The sequence below is a fragment of the Poecile atricapillus genome, chromosome 22, assembly GCF_030490865.1.
Source record: "Poecile atricapillus isolate bPoeAtr1 chromosome 22, bPoeAtr1.hap1, whole genome shotgun sequence".
Taxonomy (NCBI): domain Eukaryota; kingdom Metazoa; phylum Chordata; class Aves; order Passeriformes; family Paridae; genus Poecile; species Poecile atricapillus.
Genome location: NC_081270.1, coordinates 6,811,525 through 6,835,486, shown reverse-complemented (window position 1 = coordinate 6,835,486; position 23,962 = coordinate 6,811,525). Strand labels below are relative to the sequence as shown.

At 43.8% G+C, this 23,962-nt stretch overlaps 1 protein-coding gene across 4 annotated transcripts in view; it reads right to left on the bottom strand.

Moving 5' to 3' along the window:
• The window catches only part of TMCO4 (transmembrane and coiled-coil domains 4), a 33,018-nt gene extending 9,295 nt beyond the window's left edge, over window positions 1-23,723 (bottom strand). Inside the window, exons 1-13 of one of the 4 annotated variants that reach the window (XM_058855348.1) lie at window positions 23,386-23,641; window positions 23,156-23,271; window positions 20,427-20,596; window positions 19,853-20,027; window positions 15,973-16,000; window positions 13,962-14,094; window positions 10,264-10,361; window positions 9,603-9,746; window positions 8,985-9,104; window positions 7,585-7,749; window positions 6,963-7,099; window positions 5,463-5,547; window positions 1,798-1,915 (exon numbers count right to left, since the gene is read on the bottom strand). In XM_058855348.1, the coding sequence (XP_058711331.1) occupies window positions 1,798-1,915; window positions 5,463-5,547; window positions 6,963-7,099; window positions 7,585-7,749; window positions 8,985-9,104; window positions 9,603-9,746; window positions 10,264-10,361; window positions 13,962-14,094; window positions 15,973-16,000; window positions 19,853-20,027; window positions 20,427-20,590 (1,367 nt within the window). In that variant the 5' untranslated portion in view covers window positions 20,591-20,596; window positions 23,156-23,271; window positions 23,386-23,641. Of the gene's footprint in view, window positions 1-1,797; window positions 1,916-5,462; window positions 5,548-6,962; window positions 7,100-7,584; window positions 7,750-8,984; window positions 9,105-9,602; window positions 9,747-10,263; window positions 10,362-13,961; window positions 14,095-15,972; window positions 16,001-19,852; window positions 20,028-20,426; window positions 20,597-23,155; window positions 23,272-23,385 lie in introns of all 4 variants that reach the window. The other 3 variants (XM_058855345.1, XM_058855349.1, XM_058855347.1) reach the window with 3 other exon arrangements.
• Window positions 23,724-23,962: the final 239 nt, after the last annotated feature.

The window sequence follows — 23,962 nt, the reverse complement described above, 5'->3', positions numbered from 1 at the left end:
GCAACTCTGCTGTTAAGTGGGAGGGGACAGCTCTGACAGCTGAGAGGGCTCTCACTTGCCCTGTCCCCTCATATTCCAAAGCCACAGGAGAATAAGAACTGAAGCTCAACAATTGGGCTCAAATCTGATCTCACAGGAATTCTGTTCAGTGTAATTCATCCAACCTAAATAGTTACTCCTGAAGTGACAGAATGAGGCCACCCTTTGTACAAGCAAGAGACCAGAGGAATCAGAATCAGGTGAGGCCTTACCACAAAATGTTTATATAATCTTTCTTTCCACCTCAATCCTCACAGAAATTCCCCAAATCTCTCAGTTCCCTCCTCTAGCTGCCCCCATGTTACCTGAATAACCCTCTAGACACACACACTCTGTATTTTATTTCAACAGCACAAGGCAGGCTTAGAAACCATAACAAGATCTTTTTTTTTTGTATCTGTGTGTTATAGGAAATGGATACACCGAGCTATTTACAGTGAAATTTCTTTTTGTAGAACACAGAGAGGAACAATATTTTCTGGGTAAACTCAGTTAAATGCAATGATTTCTATAATTTATGGTTTCTTGGAGGAACTCAGAGCACTCCCAGGGAGGCAGCTTTTCCTTATGGCACAGGAAGAAACACTGCAAGTGGTGTTTACATCCAGCATCCCTGAAAATCCTGGGATCCAAAGAGGACAAAAGCAACACTTTCCAGCCTAGCTGAGAGATAGGATTGATAATTTATTGTTTTAAGCTTGAATACTTTTAATTCATTTATTTAGTTATTCTTTCTAAGTGAAAACACTCTGTTAGAATCTCAGTAACACAATACTTCCCCACCTTCCACATACGTGTGTAGGCATCCATATGGATGCAAGCATGGAAAACACCAGCAGCATTTTCACCTCTCCTTGACCTGAGGGCTCACAGCTTTATAAACTGTCCTGACTTGCAGGTTCTGTGTTAATTTTCTTGCCTGATTATTTCTCAATTTATTTCCCCATGCTCTTAGTTTTCCCTGCTTCATTCCTTGGTTTTAATTTCCCCTTATCTAATTGTGCTGGTAAGCAGTGCTCCTGCCACAATTATCTTCTAAGACACAGTCATTAGGTTTGAAGCTGTCACTTGAATACTTAATAGCTTTTCTGAGATTGTTTCAGGTTTCTGAATCTCCCCCTTCTCACCCAGCAGCTCCCATAACTGCACAACAGTTGTCTGCTTTTATTTCTAAAATGTTTTTAAATGTGGTTTTAAAAAGCTGGTATTTGTTTTGAAGGCAAGCTTTGTATTCATTCACATCCTTACTAAATTTGCTACAGCTATTCCAGCTATTCTTCCTTTGCAAGTTAAATATCTTGTTCATGTGGACTATCTTGACCAGAAACCCACTCCAGATATGAAACCCTTCAATTTGCTTGAGCTCCTTCCCTTCCATTGTGATTTTCACATCTTTTCCACAACTGCATCTTAAAGCTTTTACAGATTCTAATTCCCATTCTTTAAGTCAGTGAATTTACCTGCTGTATTTATGGTCCTTCACACAAAGCTGAGATTTCAAGGGGCTTTAGAATATATCAGATTACACCACAAACACACTGACCCAGCTTTAGGCTGCAAGAACACTGTCCCTCTATGGCCTTCCAGTGGCACAAAGAGCCAAGAGCTGCATCCAACAGCCTCCAAGTGCCTCCTGGAGCTGCCATCCCCAAAGGATCTGAGGGAGAAGCCTGGAGGGACGAGGCTCTGGCACTGCTGAATCAATTTTGGGGATAAATCCCCCAAACCACTCCCAGGCTCACAAGAGCACACACTGACCTGCAGAAGCCATTGATGATCCTGCCTGACACCACTCTGGTGAGAGCTTTCCAGTGCTTGGCTTCTCCTTCCACTGGAGCTCCCAGTAAGACAACATCTTCAATGATGCCTTGTGAGTCTGTCGAGGTGAAAGCAGAACAGTTCAGGTTTAGAAGATGGATCAGAAAATATTCTTGTATGAAGTGTGTTTGGATGTGCACTACAGAAAAATCATCATTGAGATGGCTTTGATTTGAAAGGCAGAAACAGTGGAAAGGAGGATCATAAATAAAACTTGGCATACATCTTAAGTGTCCACAATTCACCTGGAGTTAGTAAATGTGAAAAATTGAGATCCTCAGATGGTGCAGGAGAGAGAAGTGGCCTCTGCCCAGAAAGATGCTGTTCAAGCAGCAAATCTCTGGGAAGGTTTGGAAACCTCTGGAAAGGTCTTTCTGCAGACTCACTGATGTGGGTTTACACAGAGCTTCAGAACAGGTGAAGGGGTCTGAGATCCCACAGAGTGAGCAAATGTCATACATGAAGCATGAGGAACTCTTCCCACAGCTGATACTTTGAAAAACATGACCTGAACATGCAAGAGGAAATCACAAATTCTTAATATTGATTTGGAAGTAGCAACAACAGAGGCAGTTGTCAATACCCAGTGAAGATCTATCAAACTGGTTTGATTTCCTTCTGCTGTAACCTGAATGCCCAGGGCCTGATTTGCTGAACAGCAATCTTGATTTTTAAGCACAATAAATCTTCCTCACTTATCAGAGAGCTGCAGCTGGGCAATTTCAGGAGGAATAATGAGGGAATGAGGAATACTGGGCAGCTCTGCTGCTTTCCTAAACTCCTGAACAATATCTCAGTATCTTCCATAAATCTTTGTAAAGAGAGATGAAGCCTCTGATGCCACAGCAGTTAAATGGAAGACTCATGAGCAAAATATTCCAAATTCATACTCTGCACCTGTGGGACACCAAGCTCCACAGCTAAACCAAACTTTTGAGGGAGAGGTGCTGCCTGGGTAATTTTCAGATGTAAATCACTTAGCAGTAAAGGATTGGAGCTGCCTGCAGTGCCTGCATCCTTCTCTGCCGTAAATCCCCGTGCCTGACAAATCCAAATGAGCTCTCCTGGAATTATTTCTTATCACAGAGCAAATTTTGCACCAATCAAAAAGAGCAAAGAGCAATTCAATTCTGTGAGTGTAATCTGTGAGCAATAAAGCCTTGTTCCCATAATCATGGGCAATCAAAAGGAAACCCAGAGCCATGCTAACGGGAAGCACGTTCCAACCAAGGTTCTAAATTCCACCTCCATGGTGTGAGCCAACTGAATAAACAAGCAGCTAATTCATCAGGATCCTGAATATTTGGGCAAGCTTTTGTTTCTCTAGTCTTTTGTCTAGCTTATTGCTTGCTTAGAACAAAAAAAATGTTTAGTCTTGGCTGAAAAATGCTCATTTTCTTTGAATGTTGACAATATAGAAACCTGGGAACAGATTACTGGCCTGCAGAGCAGCTGAGGCTAGAGATAAATGAAATGTATTTCACAGTTTGTAAATCTTTTAGATGATGAAGAACAGTAAAGTCTGCAAAAGGAGTGAAAAAAAAATATATTTCATTAACCATTTAGCCTCATAGAGAGTGGTTAATGAATAAGGAGTTTTATAAAGGAAAAATTCCAATCAAGTCCAAGCAGGTGAGAACAGAGTGAGAATGAGAGGCCAAAATTCAACCCTGATTAAGATGATTTCTTCAGAAAAGGTGTGGAAGAAAGAAGCTGTCCCAGCCACCATAACCAATCCTGGGAGCTGGGCTTTGCTGTGCCCTAGGGATGAAACTGACTGGGAAAGGGAAAGCACCTCAGCACATCAGTCCTGGCTGGAGGGAGAACAGGGCTGGAATTCAGCTCCAGATGTTCCAGGGCAGAGTTGGCAGCAGCATTCCCAACACTGAGCACAGCAGGGATCACAGCCCAGTGGGATCCTGGTGACATGAACTGTGACCAGTACCCAACACCCCGTGTGTGACACCTCACTCCTGTGACACACAGCTGGGTTTCAAGGTGCGGTCTCTGCTGGTAACAGCCATTATCAATTTGTGTTAATTTGCTAATTATTTATTAAAATGCATGGGAATCACGATGAAGAAACCAGAGCAATGATCTTCCCATGCAGTAACATGTCTCTGATGTCTCACTGATTCCATATTCACATTCTGCCATAATGTCATTTTCTGGAAACCTGCTGAGCTCTGGCTGCCGAAGCGATCCGTGATGAAGTATCCAAAGGTTATTCCATTGCTTTGCAGGGAAGCATTTGAACACTCTGAGTTCCTGCCATGGTGTTTCACTGGCCAATCCATCATTAGCTATTTGTCCTCAGAAATGCCACTGCCATCTGGATACAGAGCCCTGCATGACGAGGCCGTGTGTTCCTTTCGTGTGAGACATCCAAACCCAAACCCAAATCAGTCTCAGCTGTCCCAGGTCCCAGCTCTGTTCCTTCTGTGGCTTGCTCTGGAATGTTCCTGTGAGAATGCCTTGGCAATCTGTGCTAAACATGCTGCTTTTCATCTCACAAACAGCTCAGCTTTCAGAATTCAATTAAGGAACTGAAAAATCAGTGTATGGTGGGAGCTGTTCTGATACATCACCACGATTTCTTTGGAGTGGCAGCCAACCTTCCAGACCCCTAAGGATTTCCTCCCTAAGCTATGGGCTCGTGTCATTCCAGAGCCTGCAGACTGAAATAAAACCTGGAAATACCTCAGCCCTTGGAATTCTCACAACACAAAATGTGTAGATCTTGGGCCAGATTAGGATCTGGGTTCTGGCTCCAGTGTAACTCTGTAAAGATTATTCTGGATTTGATTAGATTTATTTTGAGAACAGAATTCCTGCATTTGAGGATTTCTGTCTTAAATCAGAAGTGAAGTTCTGGCACACAGCTGTCAGTCCTGAACTTCTCCATCCTCAATTGACTCTATATCCACCTTCTTGGACTTTACTAGACATTTTCCTTTATAAAATTCCCTATTTATGATTTATTGTGAAGCTAAAGTTAATGAGTTAAATTGCTGCGTGGGGGGAAGGCAGGCTGCACACACTCACTGCTGACTCAACTCCAAGATACAATTTCCATCAACTGATCATAATGATATTACTCTTTCTTTTCCCCCCTAAATTAAAAATAGAAATCTATTAATAAACAGAACCACAATGGGTAATAAATTGACAGATGGTTTTCTACTTGACTTTGGGGGAAAATTACCATGAAAATAGCAGATGACAGTGGCATTTCAGTGACTTAAATGGAAGGCAGGACTCAGGGAATCAGATAGAAGAGCTGCAGAGAGCTCCCAAGAAAGGCAAAGCATTCTCTGCTGGGATCAGGCAGTGCATGGGCAGCTCCAGACTGATCACAAATGTCATGTTGTTGTTTACAGACCAAATGATTCACTGAAACCCCTCAACTGAAGACTACGGATTTTTTTCTGCTGGACTGGGGGAAATGACAGCAGAATTTGGCTCCAAAGGCATTTAAACCTTGGGGTTTTTTGGTTTTGTCCTGTCCTAAAAGAGCCAAGCTCTGTTCTTCCTCTTGGAAGAAAAATTTCTCCACCAGGAGTAAGGGAAATAAAGCAAAATAATAGTTAGAAAGTGAATGTTACCTTTTTCCTGAGCCATCTCCTGCAGGCAGAAGTAAATGACTCTGGCACCCAGACTGAAGCCAATCAGTGTGACAGGTCTCTGGCCCTGAGAAGGAAAGAGAGGAAAAAATGCCACCAAATTGTGTTTTCTCTGGAAAGAGAGACTGGGCTTGGGATCCTCGAGAGCCTGAGACACAGAGCACCTGCCTGTGCATCACTTTTGAAATACTGGAGCAATTAGATTGGTTTCAAAGGGATCAGGTCTCCTCATAGTTATGCCCAGTTCACTTTGGAGACTTCTACATATCTGAGTATGTTTTGATTTTCAGAAAATCAACTGAAAAAAAATAATCTAAGGATCAGAAGTTACAACAAAGCTGATGTTTCAAGCAGAACCAAAACAGATGCTGTAGTTGGTTTGAAATTTCCAAATGAAAACCTTATTCAAGGAACAAAATTTCCCTAGAAATGTTTCAATACACAGAAGAAGAAGCCATAACACAAAATACTGACTGCTGAGTGACAGCAGCAGCATGCAATGGTTATAAAAAATGATGTGGCTTTTAAGCTCTAAGCTTTTATTTTGGACAGCTTAATAAGATTTTCTGTAAGATTAAAGGGAGCCTAATCCCAACATCAATGAAAAATGTTTTTTGTAATATCCAGGGAGCAGGTGTGTGATGGATACCCCAGACATCTCATTAACTAGTTTTAGACTCTCCAGCACACTGGAATGTGTGTTTTCACAACAGCAAATGCTTAACAGACAGGAACAAATGCCCCATAGCAAAAGAAAGGGCTTGTATGAAATTAAACTTTATTGAGTTTTCTAGGATTGGGTTTTGATGAGAAATAAAAGTTTGTTCCACCTGTCTGGGGTTACAGTTCCCCTCAGGCTCCTCTATAATCTGCAGTGACTGGTGTGAGACAAACACATGGCCAGCAAAAACTAGTGCTGGCCCAGCAAATGATGGCAGGGGCTCAGAAATGTCTTTTTTCAAGCCTTTTCAGAGAGACTTCTGTCACTTCTGTCAGGTACCAGCCCGTTCCCCTTCTCTGTAGGCAAAGCCACAGCTCACTGGGCATTGGCTGCTGCCCACTGTTCTCTCAGGTTGTTTTGCTGGTGCCTCTTAATGATCAATAAATATTTTTAACACTTTGTATTCTCCTTTCCTTCTCACCCATTCTCACCTGCTCTCTGACTTTCACTAGGTGAGTGGGCCTGGCTGTTGTGACATGGTTAATCCATTTATGATCTGGATCTCTTCTTCCTCACTGAGAAAACCTTTAGGTTAAATGGAACAAATCCCAGCAGGATTTCTCTGATCCACTTGGGACCTCATCCTTTTCCCCAGAGAGCCAGATATCTACTGGTCACCTTCATGCAGCACCCTCTGAGTTATTGTTTTATAAATTTTTTCTCCCTAGAAAGATACCATTTAACCAGTATGACTGTAAAACTTCACCTCCCTGGGCCAATTCCCTTCCAGCTGTTTTTCCTGGATAACTGTGGCCAGTTACCTGCTGTCTGCTGAGCAGGATGTGTGCAAGGTGTTTGCCCACCTCGGCAGAGCGATGCAGACACACTCCCCAGGGGTTGTCAATGACACTGGCAACAGTCAGGAGTGATGCTGGCCAAGTCAAAGCTGTCACAATCCCTGCAACACACAGAGATATCTTAGAAAACATCAAAACCAAGAGAGTTCACTGAAGTTAAAGGCTAAGCCTAGGAGTTTATGTCATTTCCAGTTCTTCTTTCCCAATAGCTGTGCTGAGAAATGTTTTGCTGGACTACAGATAAGAAAGAATCTGATGCTCTGGCATGGGGGGGTGAGTGTAACCTGTGTGTTGGGATGTTTCTGGACAGCAGTAAATGTGCAATAACAGGGGGAAATGAACAGTCACACGTGAAGGAAGGTGTTTCCAGCTGTAACTTTAACAGAGTGACACAATGACACAGTGGCTCAGCAGTCCAGGAAAGCACAGCTCAATTCTAAGTGTGGTAGAGGAGGTTCTCAGGTCACTTCTGCTGGGCAATGCCAGCACTGACTCCTCCAAAACATTCCCTCTTTAGGAAAGCTCCTTTAACACTGAAACTGCACAAGAGCCACTCAAGCAGATCCAATAGGATTTAGTTTCTTACCTGACAAGACAGTGAATTTTAGGGCTTCTTGAGCCATCATGTTCACAAAACCATTCAGAAGGGAATCCAAGGCGTTTCCAAGCTCCATCAAGTACTTGGATTCCCAGGCCAGGCAGTACTGCTCACTCGAGTGCAGCATGCTGCTCCACGGGGCTGTGAAGCTCCCTGGAAAGGTTGGAAAGATGGAATTAATGTTTGGAGAGAACACAATGGCTGATTCCTGGCAAGAGAAACCCAACAGAGGACCAGAACAGAACCTGCAGGACACTGGAATATTCTAGCAATGCTATTAATGGCAGATCAACACTGAAGGGCAGAGCAGAACTTAATTCACCTTAATTAATTAATTAAAACCCTACCCACACTTCCTTCCCCAAACAATGCAGGTCAGGTTGAGGCAGCTGCTGAGCTGACACAAGATCCCCACAATGGTCTGTCTTATTTGGCAGCTCCAAAATCACAAAGTGGCAAATTCCATAAAACTCCTGTCCTCAGTCCCTCTGTTTGAGGGAGTGTGTACACAGACAGACACTGCTGTAAGGAGGAAAATGGATGACAACCCTAGTTTTGCTCTTTAAAACATTCTAGCAGATTGCTAGTTATGGAAGAAGAATGTGTGTCATCTGTAACTCCCTTTTAAGGGCAAACAGACACAAAAAGGTTCCTGGAGGGACACACTTGCCTCTCTAACTGTGCCTGGGAGCCCTCCAGCCCTGAGGATTTGGACCTCTGGCAAGCAGACAAAGAGAGAAGCCAAAGCACAGCACTGCAAATTGAGAAGAACTTCCCTGTGACAGCAAACTGCAGCCTGGCAAGTGACAGGGCGAGACATCCTTCTGCATTAATGGTAGCCAGAGTTAATTATGGTGCTTCTCAATAAGCTGGCAGCTGTTCAGTCAGGTTGCTGAGCACATTAGCAGACAGGTGACATATTTTATATGACAAGCTACACTGGAAAATAAGAACTACAGACCTTTCAAGGTTTCCCCTGTAAGTCATCTCTGGAGTGCTGTGCTTAACAGGATTTACTTGACAGAACTTTCTTGCCAATAAACCTCATTAGCTGGCAGATACAGAGAGCAAAAACACACTATTTTCTGTTAATTCCTGGAGGATAAACATAAGGTCTCAGAGACACTTTGTACTAGTGCTGGCAGTCATCTCCCAAACAGGCCTTTTCTGGCAAAACCATGCAACAGTTCCTAACAGAAACAATCCTGCTATGGCTGCTCCCACTCCTGCTATCACCACCAATTTAATGCCTTTTTTCTGAGAATTGATGTGGTTCAGTTAAGATGCTGTGGAAATGTGGGGCAGACATTTGTGAGCACAACACAGCCTGGACTGGGACACAGGCACAGCTCTTGGAGCTCCTCTCAGCTTCTTCATCATGTTCTTACCATATTTGCCAGTGCACAGCCATCCAGTGATTGCTATGGTGATGTGGAGCTGCCTCCCTTCAGTAAGTGGGAGGAATTCAAACTCTTCTATGGCTCCCACACGTTTCTTCATTTTGTATCCTACACACAGCCAGGAAGAAACACGGCTCAGAGATGGCACAGAAAGGACACCCTCTGCCAACAGTAGGAGTTTGTTAAGAAAATAATTGGGTAATCTGGAGAGGGTTTTTTTCCTTTCCAAAACCCTCAGTCAGCCCATGCATTACTTATAGCTTGGTAAGGAGCCAACATGATCTTTCTGAGCTTGTGTGATCTGAGGGAATCCAGCAAAAGGTGGTTTTTTTTTTTGCTCTAACAGCTGCTTTTCTCCATGGCAGCATCTTTCTAACCCAAAACAGCAAGTTTTCATTTCCTACATTAACCACACTCCGAATATTTTTTCCCTATTTGGTCACCAGGGGCTACACAGTACCTTAATCAGCACTTAGACAAAAATCTCATGGATTACACCTCAAATCACTTCCCTCACTCTGCAGAGAGTTCAGTGGGGTCATTAACTGTGTTTATAGACATGATCCTGTGTCCCAGGGGCTGAGAATGGTGTGGTCACTCTCTCACCAGTAAGACCAGCTCCTGCTGCTCCAAACAGGGATGCCATGACAGCAATGCCAGCAGTTGATCCTAAAGCAGCTGCTCCAGCACTCCCGATGATCGTGGCAGCTCCTGCAGCCACCAGAGGGGCAGCCAGGCCTCCTGTCAGACCTGAGGATGCAGAAAGGGATATCACCAAACTATTACTCCTTAAAAACCCCAGGCAGGTATTTCCCTGTGCTGGGAGAGTGCTGCTACTGCTGCTGGAAGAGCTTTTTGCATGTCCAATAAAGGGGCTTCCTGAGACCCTCTCCAGACCCTGAATCTCTGCCCAAATTCTCTGAATGACTTCAGAAAAATGAAGAATAATTTCAAAGTCAAAGGAAGACAATGTGGTGACTTGGGGTGAGCTGTATTCTGTTTGCTCAGGAAACACTGATCTAATCTCACACTTTTGATTTCAGAGCTGAAGATCTGATCCTCTTGTAACATAAGAGCAAAGAAGGAGTTTTCTCCTAGTTTTTAAGGGTGACAACCTCAGTTTAATACTTCCCCCAGCTAGTGAAGGAATAGATTTTCCAGCTAACTCTTTCATGTTTATTTTTGTGGGGCTGTAAATACTTTTCTTGGAGTCAGACCCCTCTCTGTCCCTGGTGCTGTGTTCCCAGAATGCCAAGGGCAGCCTCACCAATCGCTGTTCCACCCCCAACAGTTGCCAGACCGATCAGCAGGTATCTCTTCAGCTTTCTCCTTCTTTCCTTCTTTTTTCTTGAGACTTCTGCAGTTCTGTGGGGGATTAAAAGTACAAAAACTAAGGGAAAAGCCCAATGGGTAACAATGCTGCATCAGAATCTGCTTTTATTCTCCTTGGTGTAACTTCCCTCCCGGGAACAGTAAAATGGAACATGCAGGTGTGGACTGTGACAGCACACTGAGATTTATGAGCATGGATTTAGAGATTTAAATTGAATGGATTAAATGGACCACAGATTTAAATTGAAACGATTTAATTGCTGACAAAAGCCAACAGATATTACTTACTCAGAAAACCCTTCCTAATAGGGCTGAAGCTTGTAAAAAAAAAAACAAAAAAGAAAGAAACAAAAAGTCAAAAGCATTTCATTAACTATATGCTGCCTAAGTGTCTTAAAAAACCACAAGAAAGCTAAGAAGAAACAGGGAAAAGTGTTTGGAATAAAAGGGAATATGGATAATTTGTGCTAACAAACAGAGATGCAATTAAACTGTTTTCCAACAGCAGTGTTTACTTTGAGCTGCTTTCTAATTGCACATCACAATATAATAATAGGAATTAAACAGTCATCAGTGTGCACTTAAGCTGTATTTTAACAAGCTTATCAGAAAGAGCTAAATAAACCTAAAAGGAACAAATACCAATTATTAACCACTACTTTTGACTTCTCTCCTGTGTCTTTGCTTTCTCTCTTACAAGAAGTGCTTCAGCTTCAGTGGGAAGTGGGAGAAACAGAGGCACAAGTTGTTTCTAGAGGAAGGTTCCTTCTGGCCTGTTTATACAGCACTTAATCCAGGCCTTGAAACGTGACAAGTTATCTTGCTTCCAAACTTGGATATTTTCCCTGTTAATCCTAGCCTAATTTTGGATTTTCATTATCCATATAATTGCTTAATCCTTCCTGGAACCCCCTAAGCAGAGTGTAATTTTGATTAGGACAATTTTACACGAGTCCCAAACAATATGCAGCTTTGTGAGGCGCAGCAGGAGGAGAATGGAGCTCAGTGGGTGAAATCCCTGAGTCACTGGCAGAACTCCCACAGACCTGCACGTCACAGAGACCCTCCAAAAACCACTGCTCATTACCTCATCCAGCTGCAAATGTGGTGTCTGCAGAGAGCAACACCTCTCCAAATTCTGCATAACCACAGCCACTTCTACAGCCCCACGGACAAAGAAGTGTTTGGCTATCAGAGAATCATGGAATCTTTGAGGCTGGAAAGGATCTCCAGGACCATATCAAGTCAAAGCTGTGCCTGATCCCCATCTTGCCACCCAGCCCAGGGTGCCATGTCCAGCTGTTCCTTGGACACCTCCAGGGATGGGGACTCCACCACCTCCATGGGAAACCCCTTCCAATGCCTGACAGCCTTTTCCATGAAGAAATTCCTCCTGATTTAACCTGAACCTCCTCTGGTGCAGTTTAAGGCTGTTTCCTCTCATCCTTTCAAAATGCTCTCCTTTGTGGCTTAGTCACCAGTCTGAATGCTTGGCTTTGGATAAAATTGCTCCTGGAGTTCTTTACACGAGTGCTGCAGCCAGGCTGTTCATACCTAAGCTGGCAATACCCAGCAATTTCTGTTCTACAAGAGGTTCATCAGCTTTTACAGTCGCTGCACTGTGTCTCAGGCTGCAAATAATGACAAGAGAGCTGGAACATGTCTAACCTGGAGTCAGCTGGAATAATGAGCAGCTTGAGTTATGTGAGGAGAAGGAGAGTGGCAGCTAAATCCTGCCTGCTGACGCAGTAAATAAAAGGAGAAGTTTTACCTGTCACTGATTCCCTTCTGGAGCTGCCAGCAGCTGTTAAATGGCTCCTCCATTACCATTATCACTGGATTACCAGACTGCTTTTATCCACTCTGGTAATTAACTGCTGCTTCTGGTATTTCTCTACCCTCACTGAGCTCAGATGTGCAGCTTCTTGCCTGAACCACAAATTATGTTCAGAGATATAGTTATGGGGAATTTCAGGTCATTTCCCAAAAAGGAAAAGTGGCAGGAGAACGCATTAGCAAGCAAATGTTGTGATGTTTTCTAGTTTCTTACAGAACTGTGTACAAAAGAAAGGTTCTCACCTAATAATGGTGCAACTAACATGGATTTAAGTGGTTGGAGCATTATTCTTTAGATGACTGTACATTTAACCTTGTAGGTTCTGGGCCTCAATCCAACATATCCATAGCAGCAAAGGCAGGAGCAAAACCTCCTGTTAACAAATATCAGTAAAAACACCTGTGCAGGAGCTGTCAAACCCCTGGTTGGTTATTTCTGCTCCAAAACTTCTTGATGGTCAAAGCTGGAAGCATCCCAAGCACATGATGGTGTTCCCAGCCCCAAAATCTGTGAGGTCAAGGTGGTGACAGGTTTATATTTAGCTTCCTTTCCCCACTGACTCCTGATTTCAAACCAAAGAAAGGGTCATTGCCCCACAAATCTCAGCCTTGTTTGAGCACAGCAATAACAATGTGTTCACACTGGGCTTGGGCTCCTCTCACCATAAGGATTTTTCTTTTTCCTGTTCTCCAATATACATTTACTCCCATGGCTGCAATTTGGGTAAAGGACAAGATAAGAATCCCTGGGTTTCTCCACAGGAACCCCACTGGGCTGGCAGCAGGATTTGAAATCCACAATGTTCTTTCACCGTTATCAGACACAGCTTAAAGGCCCAGCACTGAGTTTGTTTCAACAAATTACAGCAAACCAGTCCCCATTAATACCAACCCTTGCTCCTGCACACCAAACGTTTAGCAGTCCACGATCTTTGAGATTATTCTGACTTTTCCTTTTTACAGTGTGCTATAAAGTTAAGTGTTATTTAAATACAGCTGTTACTGGAAGATACCCATCACATGCTGGACCCCATGGTAACATCTGAGCTGAACCATGGCAAAGGTGTCAATTAAAGCCTTTATTAGCATTCAGGGTAATCTCATAACCCATTTGCTGAGTAGACAGATGAAATTATTTCCCTAGAAAGTCCACTATGGACATATTTACTGCCTTAAATATCACTAAACTGTCACGCAATTCCTGCCTGATGAGAGGAATACAAAGATACTAAATTTCTTACAGATACCAAGAATGGATCCTATGTTAATAACATAGAATTATGAGCCAGGTCTGTACATATCTGAAGATTCAGCCTGTTGCCCTCAGAAATCTCCCTTCAATAGGAGTTATCCAGCTCTCTCTTAAAGATGCTTAAAGACAGATCCAGAAACAATGAACAGCTGAGGATCTCACCCTGATTATCTGGAGGGACTTCATTCTGCAAGAGGCAGTTCTAGCTGAAGGATACTGGACCAAGAGAAAACAAGATCTTTGTGATGTATTTATGCAAAATCTACAATCTCTGAGAGGCAACTGGAAAGAGGAAAGAAGGCAGCTCAGTGCAGAACAGCTTTTAGCAGTGTGCAAGGCCAGGTCTCAGCTCTGATTTTAAGAATGCTGAACTTTTCTGCTTGTCAGTGGTGTGAGGGCTCTGCAACCCTAATCAAGCCATAAATGATTACAGTAAGAGCCATGTGGGGAATAATCAGAGACTGGACTTAGGCACAAGTAATTACTGCTAAGTTTTTGAGTGCTGGCAGCGTTTTTTGATCCCATATCAACCCAAATGTTCTTACTCTGACTCTTCCTCTTTTTGTTCCTTCAGGCTCTCAAGCAGAGATTCCTCCAGGACTTCCAGATCTTCCAAGGGAATTCTCAGCAGCCAGCTGACACGGCAGATCAACACCCTGGCTCGAGCATCATAGGATCCTTGAAGAGAGAAAAGCCCAGGAAATCAGTCTGATCAGTCTGATGACAGAGTTGAATTAAGGAGCAGAGTACTCAAGGAACGTGTCACAGAGCAGCTCCTTCCCCCAGGCCCTCTTTTTCCTCCAGGAACATGAGAAGAGACTGATAAATGGCAAATCCTTCTTCCCTGTGAACAAAGCCACCACACCAGGTAATGCCTCTGTGGCAAGAAAAGGATCTCAGATCCTTTGGTCATCCCCTGTGGTAGAGGCAAACTTTTCAACAGAGAAATGCTGCAGCAGGACCACTGCTAGCTGGAAATATCAAACATGTCTCTGTGGGTAACTGGGCACAGCCCACCTTGACTGCACCAGTACAGGAAGGTGGCATTTTGTAAAAATGCACCTCCATGCAAAAGCTTTATCTTCTTCTTTTGTGGCAATAAGAGAAGCTTTACTCAGGAGTGTAAAGCTGCACACCAGCTCCCCCAGCAGCACCACGGACAAATCTCTGCTTTTACACTCCCTGCTGGAGATGCAGGAGTGGACAGTGCACTCAGACAACACCAAACAACAGAACTGATCACTCCTGGTTTTGTAAGCAGATGTTCTTGAAGAAGAGATATCTTAGAAGAAAGAACATCTTTAATAAATGTAATAGGTTTTAAATCATTTGTGCCAACTCTTGCTTTTTTTAATGTATTTCTCTCAGCAACATGTGCTGCTTCCTGATGTTTGGCTTTTACAAAGGGTTTTTGGTGCACTCTGGGATGAAAAACACAATTGCTTTCCTCAGGGTGGGTGAAGATACCAGCAAGACCCAATTACAAAGAATGTTTGTGATCCCTGCTGCACGTAGATCGAATATGGCATTGGGCAATCTATTAAGATTGTTTATTTATTACCATCATTACCAAGATACCAAACTAATTACGTGGCCTTTAATGACACTCTTGATCAGGATTGTGCTTAGTTGAGAAATGAGGACAGGATTTATCTTCACTCCTTCCCGAAATGTGGCACGTCCTACAAGTCCAGGCAGGTGTAACAAGCCCCCTTCTTTTTTCTGTCTGCTGACACTGCTGGGCTCCTTCCTCACCAGCCTGCTGGGAAGGCAGGGAGGCTTGGAAAGATATTTTTCCTAAATTCCAGCCTCACAGAATAAGCAGTTTTGCAATAGCTGACTTGTCAATTTTCCATTAAAAATAAAGAACAAAACTTGTTTTGTTCTGCAGTGCAACAGGCTAATCAGCAACCAGTGAGTTCTTTCCTGTGAGAACATGTTAAAACACACAGATTTCAAAAATGCAAGTAGTGATAGAATCCAGGCTTCTTTTAGAAATGAACATTCTGTTCAGCAGACAGTCTTTATTTCATTAATTTTATCAGACTAATCCATGTAATGGATTGCAAACCAGAGAACTGTTTTATGTGTAATATAATATATGAGAAAAATCACATTTCTTTATAATGGGCTTCACATGACACTCTGCAATTTATAGCCTGAACTTATTATTATTTTTTTTTTAGGCAATCAGCAGAAAATACTTTAGGCTGAGATTTTCATAACAGCTTTCCTGCCTTTCTAAAGGAAGAGGTCACCTGCTCCCCTGGAAACACTGGAGAAAAACCACCCCACTCCAGCACCATTTACATCTGCTTGCCAATGCATGGTGTGTGAAGGTAAGGAGGTGAAGAGCTATTCAGTTTGCAGTGGGTATTATTAACCATTCCTAGTGTAAGAGCTGTTTTTCCTGAAGGAGATGCAGGGAAGGAGCGTGCAGTTTTGCCAGAGAGGAAGCTGAGATGAACAGGATAGTACCTTTTTGAGCACTTTAAAATATCAGATAGAAATTAAACTGTATTATTTTTACAAAGAACAAATGCTAAGTAAACTTACCATCTTGAAGAGAGAAGGATAAAAGGTTCTAAAGAGAGAGAAAAAAAAGAATATTCAATTTAAAACTGATGATGTAGGTCTGAAGGATTCAAAATGGAGGCAAAAAACCCATCAAACTGACTGAATTACCACAGCAGCTCAGTTCATAAGTGAGAAGCAGAAAGTTACATTTCAATGAGGCAGCACAGAGCAAAACCAGTCCAAAATTCTCCAAAGGGCTGAACAGAAGCAGATAATGCTTGGTATATGCTGAGGTACCCCACATTTTTTGCTATTTTGTTATGATACTGATCTTAGACCAGACTCCAAAGTTTGGAGGAACAGGGCTCTAAACCTCCCACTCTAATGCCTTCTGCTCCCTACAGTCATATTGTACTCAGAAATGCAACATCACTAACAGGTTTGAATGTTCCTCTAATGGCCCCTGTTTTCTTTGGCATTCTGGGAATTCACAGCTCTAGGCAGTAAGGCTGAACTGGCATGAAGTTCTTTTGGATTAAGTGAGTTAAAAAACTCAGAATTTATGGCTTGTCAAGATTGAGGGACTTGACTTCTGTGTTGGCTCTTTACCACAAAAAATGGAAAAACAAATCAATTCAATAGATGGTTTCTATGGATAAATCCATGAAAAAGAGGCCAGTGTTTTTACAACTGTGTTCTCCTCTTTTATTGCCACTGGACAAATTCTAAGCTCTTTATGTGACTACATTAAGCACCAGCTCACTCGAGCTGCTTCCCTCTCCTACACACAAATACAGCACAGCTGAATTTTACAGGGAATCCTTTCAGCCCTCTGGGAACACAAAAAATGCAGCCAAAGAAGTAGGAGGCTGCCAAAGAGTTTATGATTATTAGTCCTGTAAGCTCCCAAGCACAGTTTGTAACGTCTCTAATCTGAGAGTGCTACACATGAGAAATGGAGAATGCAGAACAAACCACCCTGAACCAAACAGAAGAGGGACAAACTGCAGACTGCTCCCCAGGCTGGCTGGCAGGATGTGGGAATTGGAGACACCAGTCCAGAGGGAGGGATGTAACTGGTTTCCCAAAGCCTGAGTCCTGGGGGTGCCCAGGGATCAGCTACACAGGCACCACCACCTCTGGGTTCATTTCTGAGGGATGGGTTGGCACAAAGGGGTCACAAGGTGGAGCAAAAAGCCAACCAAACAAAGGACCTCGAGTCTAGAATAAAGTGAAGCTTGTGACCTTGTTGCCACAATTTTCCACAGACTGATGTGAGCAGCCTCTGCAAGAGGGTGATGGTTTGTGGGCAGGGTACTCTTCCTCAGTGAGGCTCAGGTCCCATCCTGTCTGTCCAGTATCACCTGTGGCACCTCATATGGAACCACCCCAGACAAACCTGGCCTAAGCATGTACACACGTGCCTTTCAAAAGGTCAGGGATGCACGTAGGTAATCAGGTGATAAACTGAAACAACTGTTTTTATGGCATCCATACCAGTTAGCACTCTCACATTTAGGCTATAGTTTAGGCTGTGCATGAACTGCACATGCAGGCAGCTGGAATCCAACCAGCAGTGATTAGATTAGTTCACAACTGGTTTGTTTTCCTCCCCAAGCAGCAGTTGTTATATTGCAGCCTTATTTTGAAGTCAGTGTTTTGAATCTCCATGAAAACTCTATGACAAGACAACCACCCATATGACTGAGAAGCCTTTCAAAAGAAGGGACTCTTTATTCAGTCTTTGCCAGCTTTTTCCAAGTTGATGCAAGTTCAAAACTCATTTCCTTAACAACAGAGAGCCCCAAATCCACATTGCACTGAATGTGGGTAGAAAACCACTGGAAAATGGGCATTCTAAGTATGCTGAGAGCAAAAACATATTCATTGTAAGAATTTTCAACGTTTTATCACCTATCACCACTTCTACACCTCTTTTATTGCATTGCCTTCCCATACCACACCCACAGCCTGCTATGACTACTGTCTTTAAAGGATTCAGTTACCACCATCTGCCTGTATTAGTCATCTGCAATGAACACAAAGATAACAATCCCTAATCCTCAGATGCTCATTGAATCAATGGTGAGCTCACATCTAATCTCCAGACTTCATGGATCATCCCTTCAGCTCCTCTGAGATGAACTGCCTTCAAAAATGCAGCAATAGTGCCAGCAAGGCCCTGCCACTGAACAGGCTGAGCAATTAAAGCAGATACTTAATAAACAGTAAATATTGCGTCAGCAGCAGCTGCATACAAAGGAGCACAAGCACCATAAAGCAAAAGATCAATAATTCATAAAGCTTTGTCCCCAAGCTTGTTTATTTCCAGTTAAGAAGGAAGAAGGTGAACCCAGGTTATTGCTGATGTTTCCTACACACCAGTGTTTTTACCTGACACAGCTCTGCTGCCTTGCTCTGCTCAAGTCCTTCATTCTGCCTCTCCTCAGACAAAATAAATCACCTTGCCCACATGCACATGACTGTGTAAGGGGTTGCTGCTGTGGCATTAGTCTGATAGTTACCCCTCATCTTTGCTTTCAACTGATCAAAGTTGTCTATGGTTTCTGTATTCCAGAAATCCAATTCCAAATCCAGAATTCCCAGATCCAGGGGATATCCTCAGTTTCCTGTCAGAGCAAAATCCCGTGTGCTCCCACTGATCCACAGCCACTTTTGTACAAGCACATGGAGCCCTCATGCAGCATAAGCTCAGAGCAAACACAAGTCAAATTCCAGCCTGAATAAACTCAGCAGCAGTGCAGGAAAACTGGCCTCAATGCAGAGAATCCATCCTGAGGCAGAAAGAATGAGGGAAATGACACAGGAAGCACGTCAAGGCAAAAAGAATGAGTGTGGATGTATTGAATTTGAGGAAACAGCATCCAAAGAGCCACTTTTATTTTAGAAGATCTGCTCTAAATTATTAATTAAGGTCTTTGTTGCTGCCCTTGTACTGTTGTAGGACTTTGAGCACTTTTGGAATAGGAACAGATCCTCTGAGGCATTTCATGAACTGACAGGAGACAGAAAAAGGTGGCTGAGGAAATGGGAGCTGCTGATGGTGACCAGAGAAGTTCACTGCTCTCTTATCTCCCCTAACACAGCCAGGTTCTCACATCTGCTGCTCTGCCAGGCCATTGCTCAAGGTGTGTGATAGCCCTTAATCAATCAATAGCAGAGCACTGGCTCATGCAGGGTGTTTGGCACAGGGTGACACAGCACAGGGTGACACAGCACAGGGTGACAGTGCCCATGTTCTGTGCACCACCACCAGCAGCTCTCTTCACCCTGCATGGCATAACATGAGCTTGGATGAGAGATCTTCCCCAGCAAAAGCAAATGCTGCCAAAATGCTTCACCTCTTTTATCTTTCCAACAGCTTTTACAGCAGAACATTATGGAGCAGCCCAAATTTCACTTCCTCAGTGAAAGAAAATCCAGTCACAATAACTTCCTTCTGGTCAAAGCGTACTCTGGGAAGAACACTTTGGAAATTATGCTCCTTGGAGCATGTATGTGGAAGTGGTTTGTGATACACATATAGTGAAGGGGCTTTTAAAGTGAAAATCAGGTCTACTGTGTTCAGGGTATCACTAAAATCTGTACAACACGTGTATGAATGGAAACCACTGCAGTAACATAATCCAAGTAAAAACTCTGTCAGTTCTCTGTTCTGTGGAGTGAAACCATCAAAGACACAACTCGGCAGACAGTGACCATGCTACATGTTCATCATTTCCATGAGCTCTTTATGGACAGACTGCCAGTCTCCCCACAGCTGTTTATAAATAAATGCCCATCAGAAATACTGACTTTATCTCCCTGACTGCACAAACAGCACTTCAGCTGCAAACAGACAGATATGACAAACCTCTTTTGCAAAGCAAACAAGGGCAAGGGGAGCACATGGACTTACCTGGGTAATAAGAAGTGGATTTTCTTTCAAGATGGGATCCTTCAGCAAAATTTCAGTGAAAGTTTCTGTGCCCTCACCTCCTAAGCCATCAGCAAAGGCTGTCATGGCAGGTAAGACAGCATCAGGCAGGTCCAGCCACTTCACAAAGCCCTTGATGAATTCTGTTCTGAAGGAGCTGTAAGGCAACAGAAGCAGTTAAGGCTTCACAAGTGGGTATTTCAAGGCTCCACAACTCGGTATTTTTGGAAGCTTTGAGCAGTTCTTGATTTCAAACATTGTTTCACACAAAAATCAAAGCCTCAGGAGTCAGCAGAAGGTGAATTGCTAAACAAACTGGCTAAACAAACAAGGAAACAATCAGAGTGGGGCTAGACCTTGCTTCAGAACATGCTTTGATGTCTGCAGTGTCAACAGATGTGTTTTGTGCTGAATTTTAAAATTCTTACAGGTGCAAGAGAGAAAGGATCTTCCATTCCCACAACTTCAGAAGACCCCACATAGAGTCTGATAGCAGCTCTGGCAGAGCCAGCACCCAAAATCCACCTGCCCTCCTCAGCCCTCACTCCACTCGTACCTTTGCTCGTTTTCAGGGAACAGCCAGGCGAGGGAAATCCCACAAAGCGCCGCGTAGGCGAATCTCCCGGCTTCACCCAGCTGCCGGCCCAGGAGCACACACGGCTCCCTCTCCCCTCCATGCTCAGCCTCCTTTTGCTGTTTCCACCTCTCCTCCGCAGCCATTTTCACCTGCAAGTTCAAGGAGGAAAAAGCAACAGAATAAAAAACCCAACAGCAAACAGTTGGAAAGCAGGAAGTGAGGAGAAAAATCGCTTTTGTTTTTACTGCCACATTTACTGCTGGAATTAAGTCAAGTCTAACCAGGTCCAGCTTGTCTATTGCCCCCAACACACTGCTGTGACCAAAGAAGACAAAGGAACAGGACACAGATGAGCAGTTCACCAGTTCTCAAAAGTTTTGCACAAAATTAGCTGACAATAAATATTTCAACCTGCAAAAGGACAAGTTTCCTTGGGGATGCAAAAGGACTGGACCCCATTCAGGTCTATCAGTCTCATATTTACTGCAAAAATAACATGAAAATAGAAGCTCTGCACCTGGTGCAGGGACCAGTACAGCTGCCTGGGAAATAATTTTCCTCTCTTATCCTCATCCCAAATTGCTCCTGTTTGTTTTGCTGACAGCACTAAGAAAGTTGAGTCCAGCTGCAGCCTCTGAGAAGGACTTTGATGTGTCCCATGGTCATTGCTGTGCTTTGTTTGTAATATTCCTCTTCTATACAACCTGCCACTGCTCTTTCCCTAAAAATAAGATCCCTGCACCACGTGGACCTTGAGCTGGGCCAAGACATTATTTTTTAGAGTGTAGCTGTGCACACTTCCAAGTGAAGGGCTTCCAGCAGCAAACTGAGACTGCAGGCAGAGGTGACAACAGCTCGTTTCAAATTCAAATTCAAATTCAAAGGTAACAACCTGCTCCAGGGCTCACTTCCATCACCTGGAATTTCTACTGATTTCCTTAAGATCCAATCCAAGGGGCTCAAAATCACCCATTTCATTTCATTTCATTTCATTTCATTTCATTTCATTTCATTTCATTTCATTTCATTTCATTTCATTTCATTTCATTGTTCTAATTGAAATCTTTCCTTTCTTCCACACCCTGGATAAATAGGAATTAAGAGCCCATGACACTACAAATGATTCCCAGGGGATGCAGACACCATTTATGGATTGTTTTAGAGCCCTAAAAGAAAGAACTGCAACAGGAGCTGCTCTTTTTAAAGGGATTTTATTGTCTGCATGCCATCTGTCATGGTCCTTTAGGAAAGTGTCTGTCCTGCCTTCCCACTCAGAAACCCTAAACATCCAAATTTCCAGACCAATAATTTCAATAATTTTACAATTATTTGTCATGTCTGCTCACCTCTGGACACATTATGGGGAGACAGCACCAAAAATAAAACCTCCTTCCCTGATAGATTTATTATTTCTTAACTTGGGCTCATAAGAAAAGTGAAGCAGCCGAAAAAGATTCATGAGCAGTACAACTCTTTAACCTAATTTCCTAATAACATGAAATATGGAGCAATAATGGAGCAACATGATGGTGGCTCCTGACACTCAACAAACAATTCAGAGTGCTGAGCAGCTAAAATACCCAGAGAAAGTTTCTGGAAGACTTTGCTCTGAAGATGCTCAGATTCCATGTAGTTCCCTCTACACAGGTATCTTTTTCCTTATAAACACATAGGAAAAAAATGGGATTGGGATTTTCAGGGCAGTAAAAAAAGGGCAATGTGTGATTTACTACATAAAATTTGGGCCAAGAAGTTTGGCCACAAATCCAAGATGAGGGAAGCGAGAGTTAGAAGCATATTTCAAAAGTTATTTATTCCAAAAGTGGAATTCCCATCCCTGCCTTGAACAGTGTGGTTCAGCAATCAACAGCATTGCCATAATCTGAACTGTCACTTGAAAGAGAAATTTTTATCACTTCCAGCTCTCATTTTTCACACAAAACCCTTTGTTTTCTTGAGAGATGGTGTATTTTATACAGCAGCTCATGCAATCCTGTTTGGAAAGCAGAAAGATAATTCCTTTGGGGATCTAAAGCTGTACAATACACATGTTCCGTGCAGCTGAAAGAGGAAATAGAGACAAGGTGGCGTCACATTTGTCCTAAAATGTGACAAAAACGACCAAACCATCATCTCCACAACCCTCCAAAGTTAATGAGGCATCTTATTAACTTCAGAGAAGCAGTTGTAGGTAATTATTCAGATGTTCAGATATTCAAAGAGTTCCGTGTGAGGCACAGTGGAGACAGCAGAGCCCAATTGTGGTTACGCATCGCACACAATGCTGTGACTGTGGAAACATTTGGGCAAAAGAGATTTTTTGGGGACCTGCACATGGCTCCAGAGATGCTGGGAGCACCACGGCCTCTGCTTTTAATCCGTAGATACGAGGTATGAACACGAAATGCCGTTAATTCAATTGTCTCAATGCAAGAAGGTATAAATGCAATATGAACGGGCCACAGGGATCAGAGCCCGAGGGGAGAGGGACATGGAGAAGCCCAAGGGCTTAAGAAGTTGGGAAAGTGAGCGTATTTAATTCAGTTAATCCTAAAGTTTGCACAGCAGCGGCTGAGAAGCGATGTCCTCACAGTGAAGTGAGCAAAGCTGCGGAGAGGGAACAGCACATCGAGAAGCGTGAGGGCACCAGCTCAGCTGGGGAAGCTGTGAGGGCGGACACCGCCACAGCTGCCCGTGTTCACTTTTACCACAAATCCTTCACGTCCGAAGTCTCCGCTGATCCAGCACAGGCACTTATTTACGGAAAGCGGCGCTTCTGGCCACGCTGAGGGGAGGGAGGCAGCGGGCAGAGCAAGGGAGCGGCCTGAGGGGAGCGTCCCGAGCGAGCGGCCTGAGGGGACGGTGCCGCCCGCTCTCCCCTCAGCCCGCGGTGTGACCCCGGCCAGCCCCTCTCCCACCTTCCCGGCCCGGCCCAGACCTGCCGCCGGCCCGGCCGAGCACCGAGCACCGAGCACCGGGAACCCAGCGCCACCAGCCAAGCACCGCGTACCGGGAACCGAGCACGGACTGCGGCCGCCGATGCCCGCCCCTTCCTGCCCGGCCTCCCCGCCGGCACTGCGCCATCGGCGCGGCCCAGTGCGCAGTGAGGGCGGGAACCGCGCTGGGCTGAGGGGATGGAGGGCGCTGAGTTGGAATATTCTGAGTTGGATGGAGGGTGCTGAGTTGGAATATTCTGAGTTGGAAGGGACTCACAGAGATAGTGAAGTCCAATTCCTCTAGTGAATGGCCCAGAGAAGGGATCAAAACCGCGATCTTGGTGTTGTCAGCACCATGATCCAATGAACCGAGCTGACCCCGGGATCTTCTGAGGAGATGGTGAGGATGAGGTAATGCTGCCTAGCCCCATTTCTCATTATAATCCCGCCTCTCTTGGGCCATAGATAGTATGATATATCTAATATATCTAGTAGATAGTGTACTACCCAGTCACTATCCAAAATCAGGAGCTAGCCGGGTAAGGTAAGCAGGACTTCCGAGCTAAAACTTTCTTAACA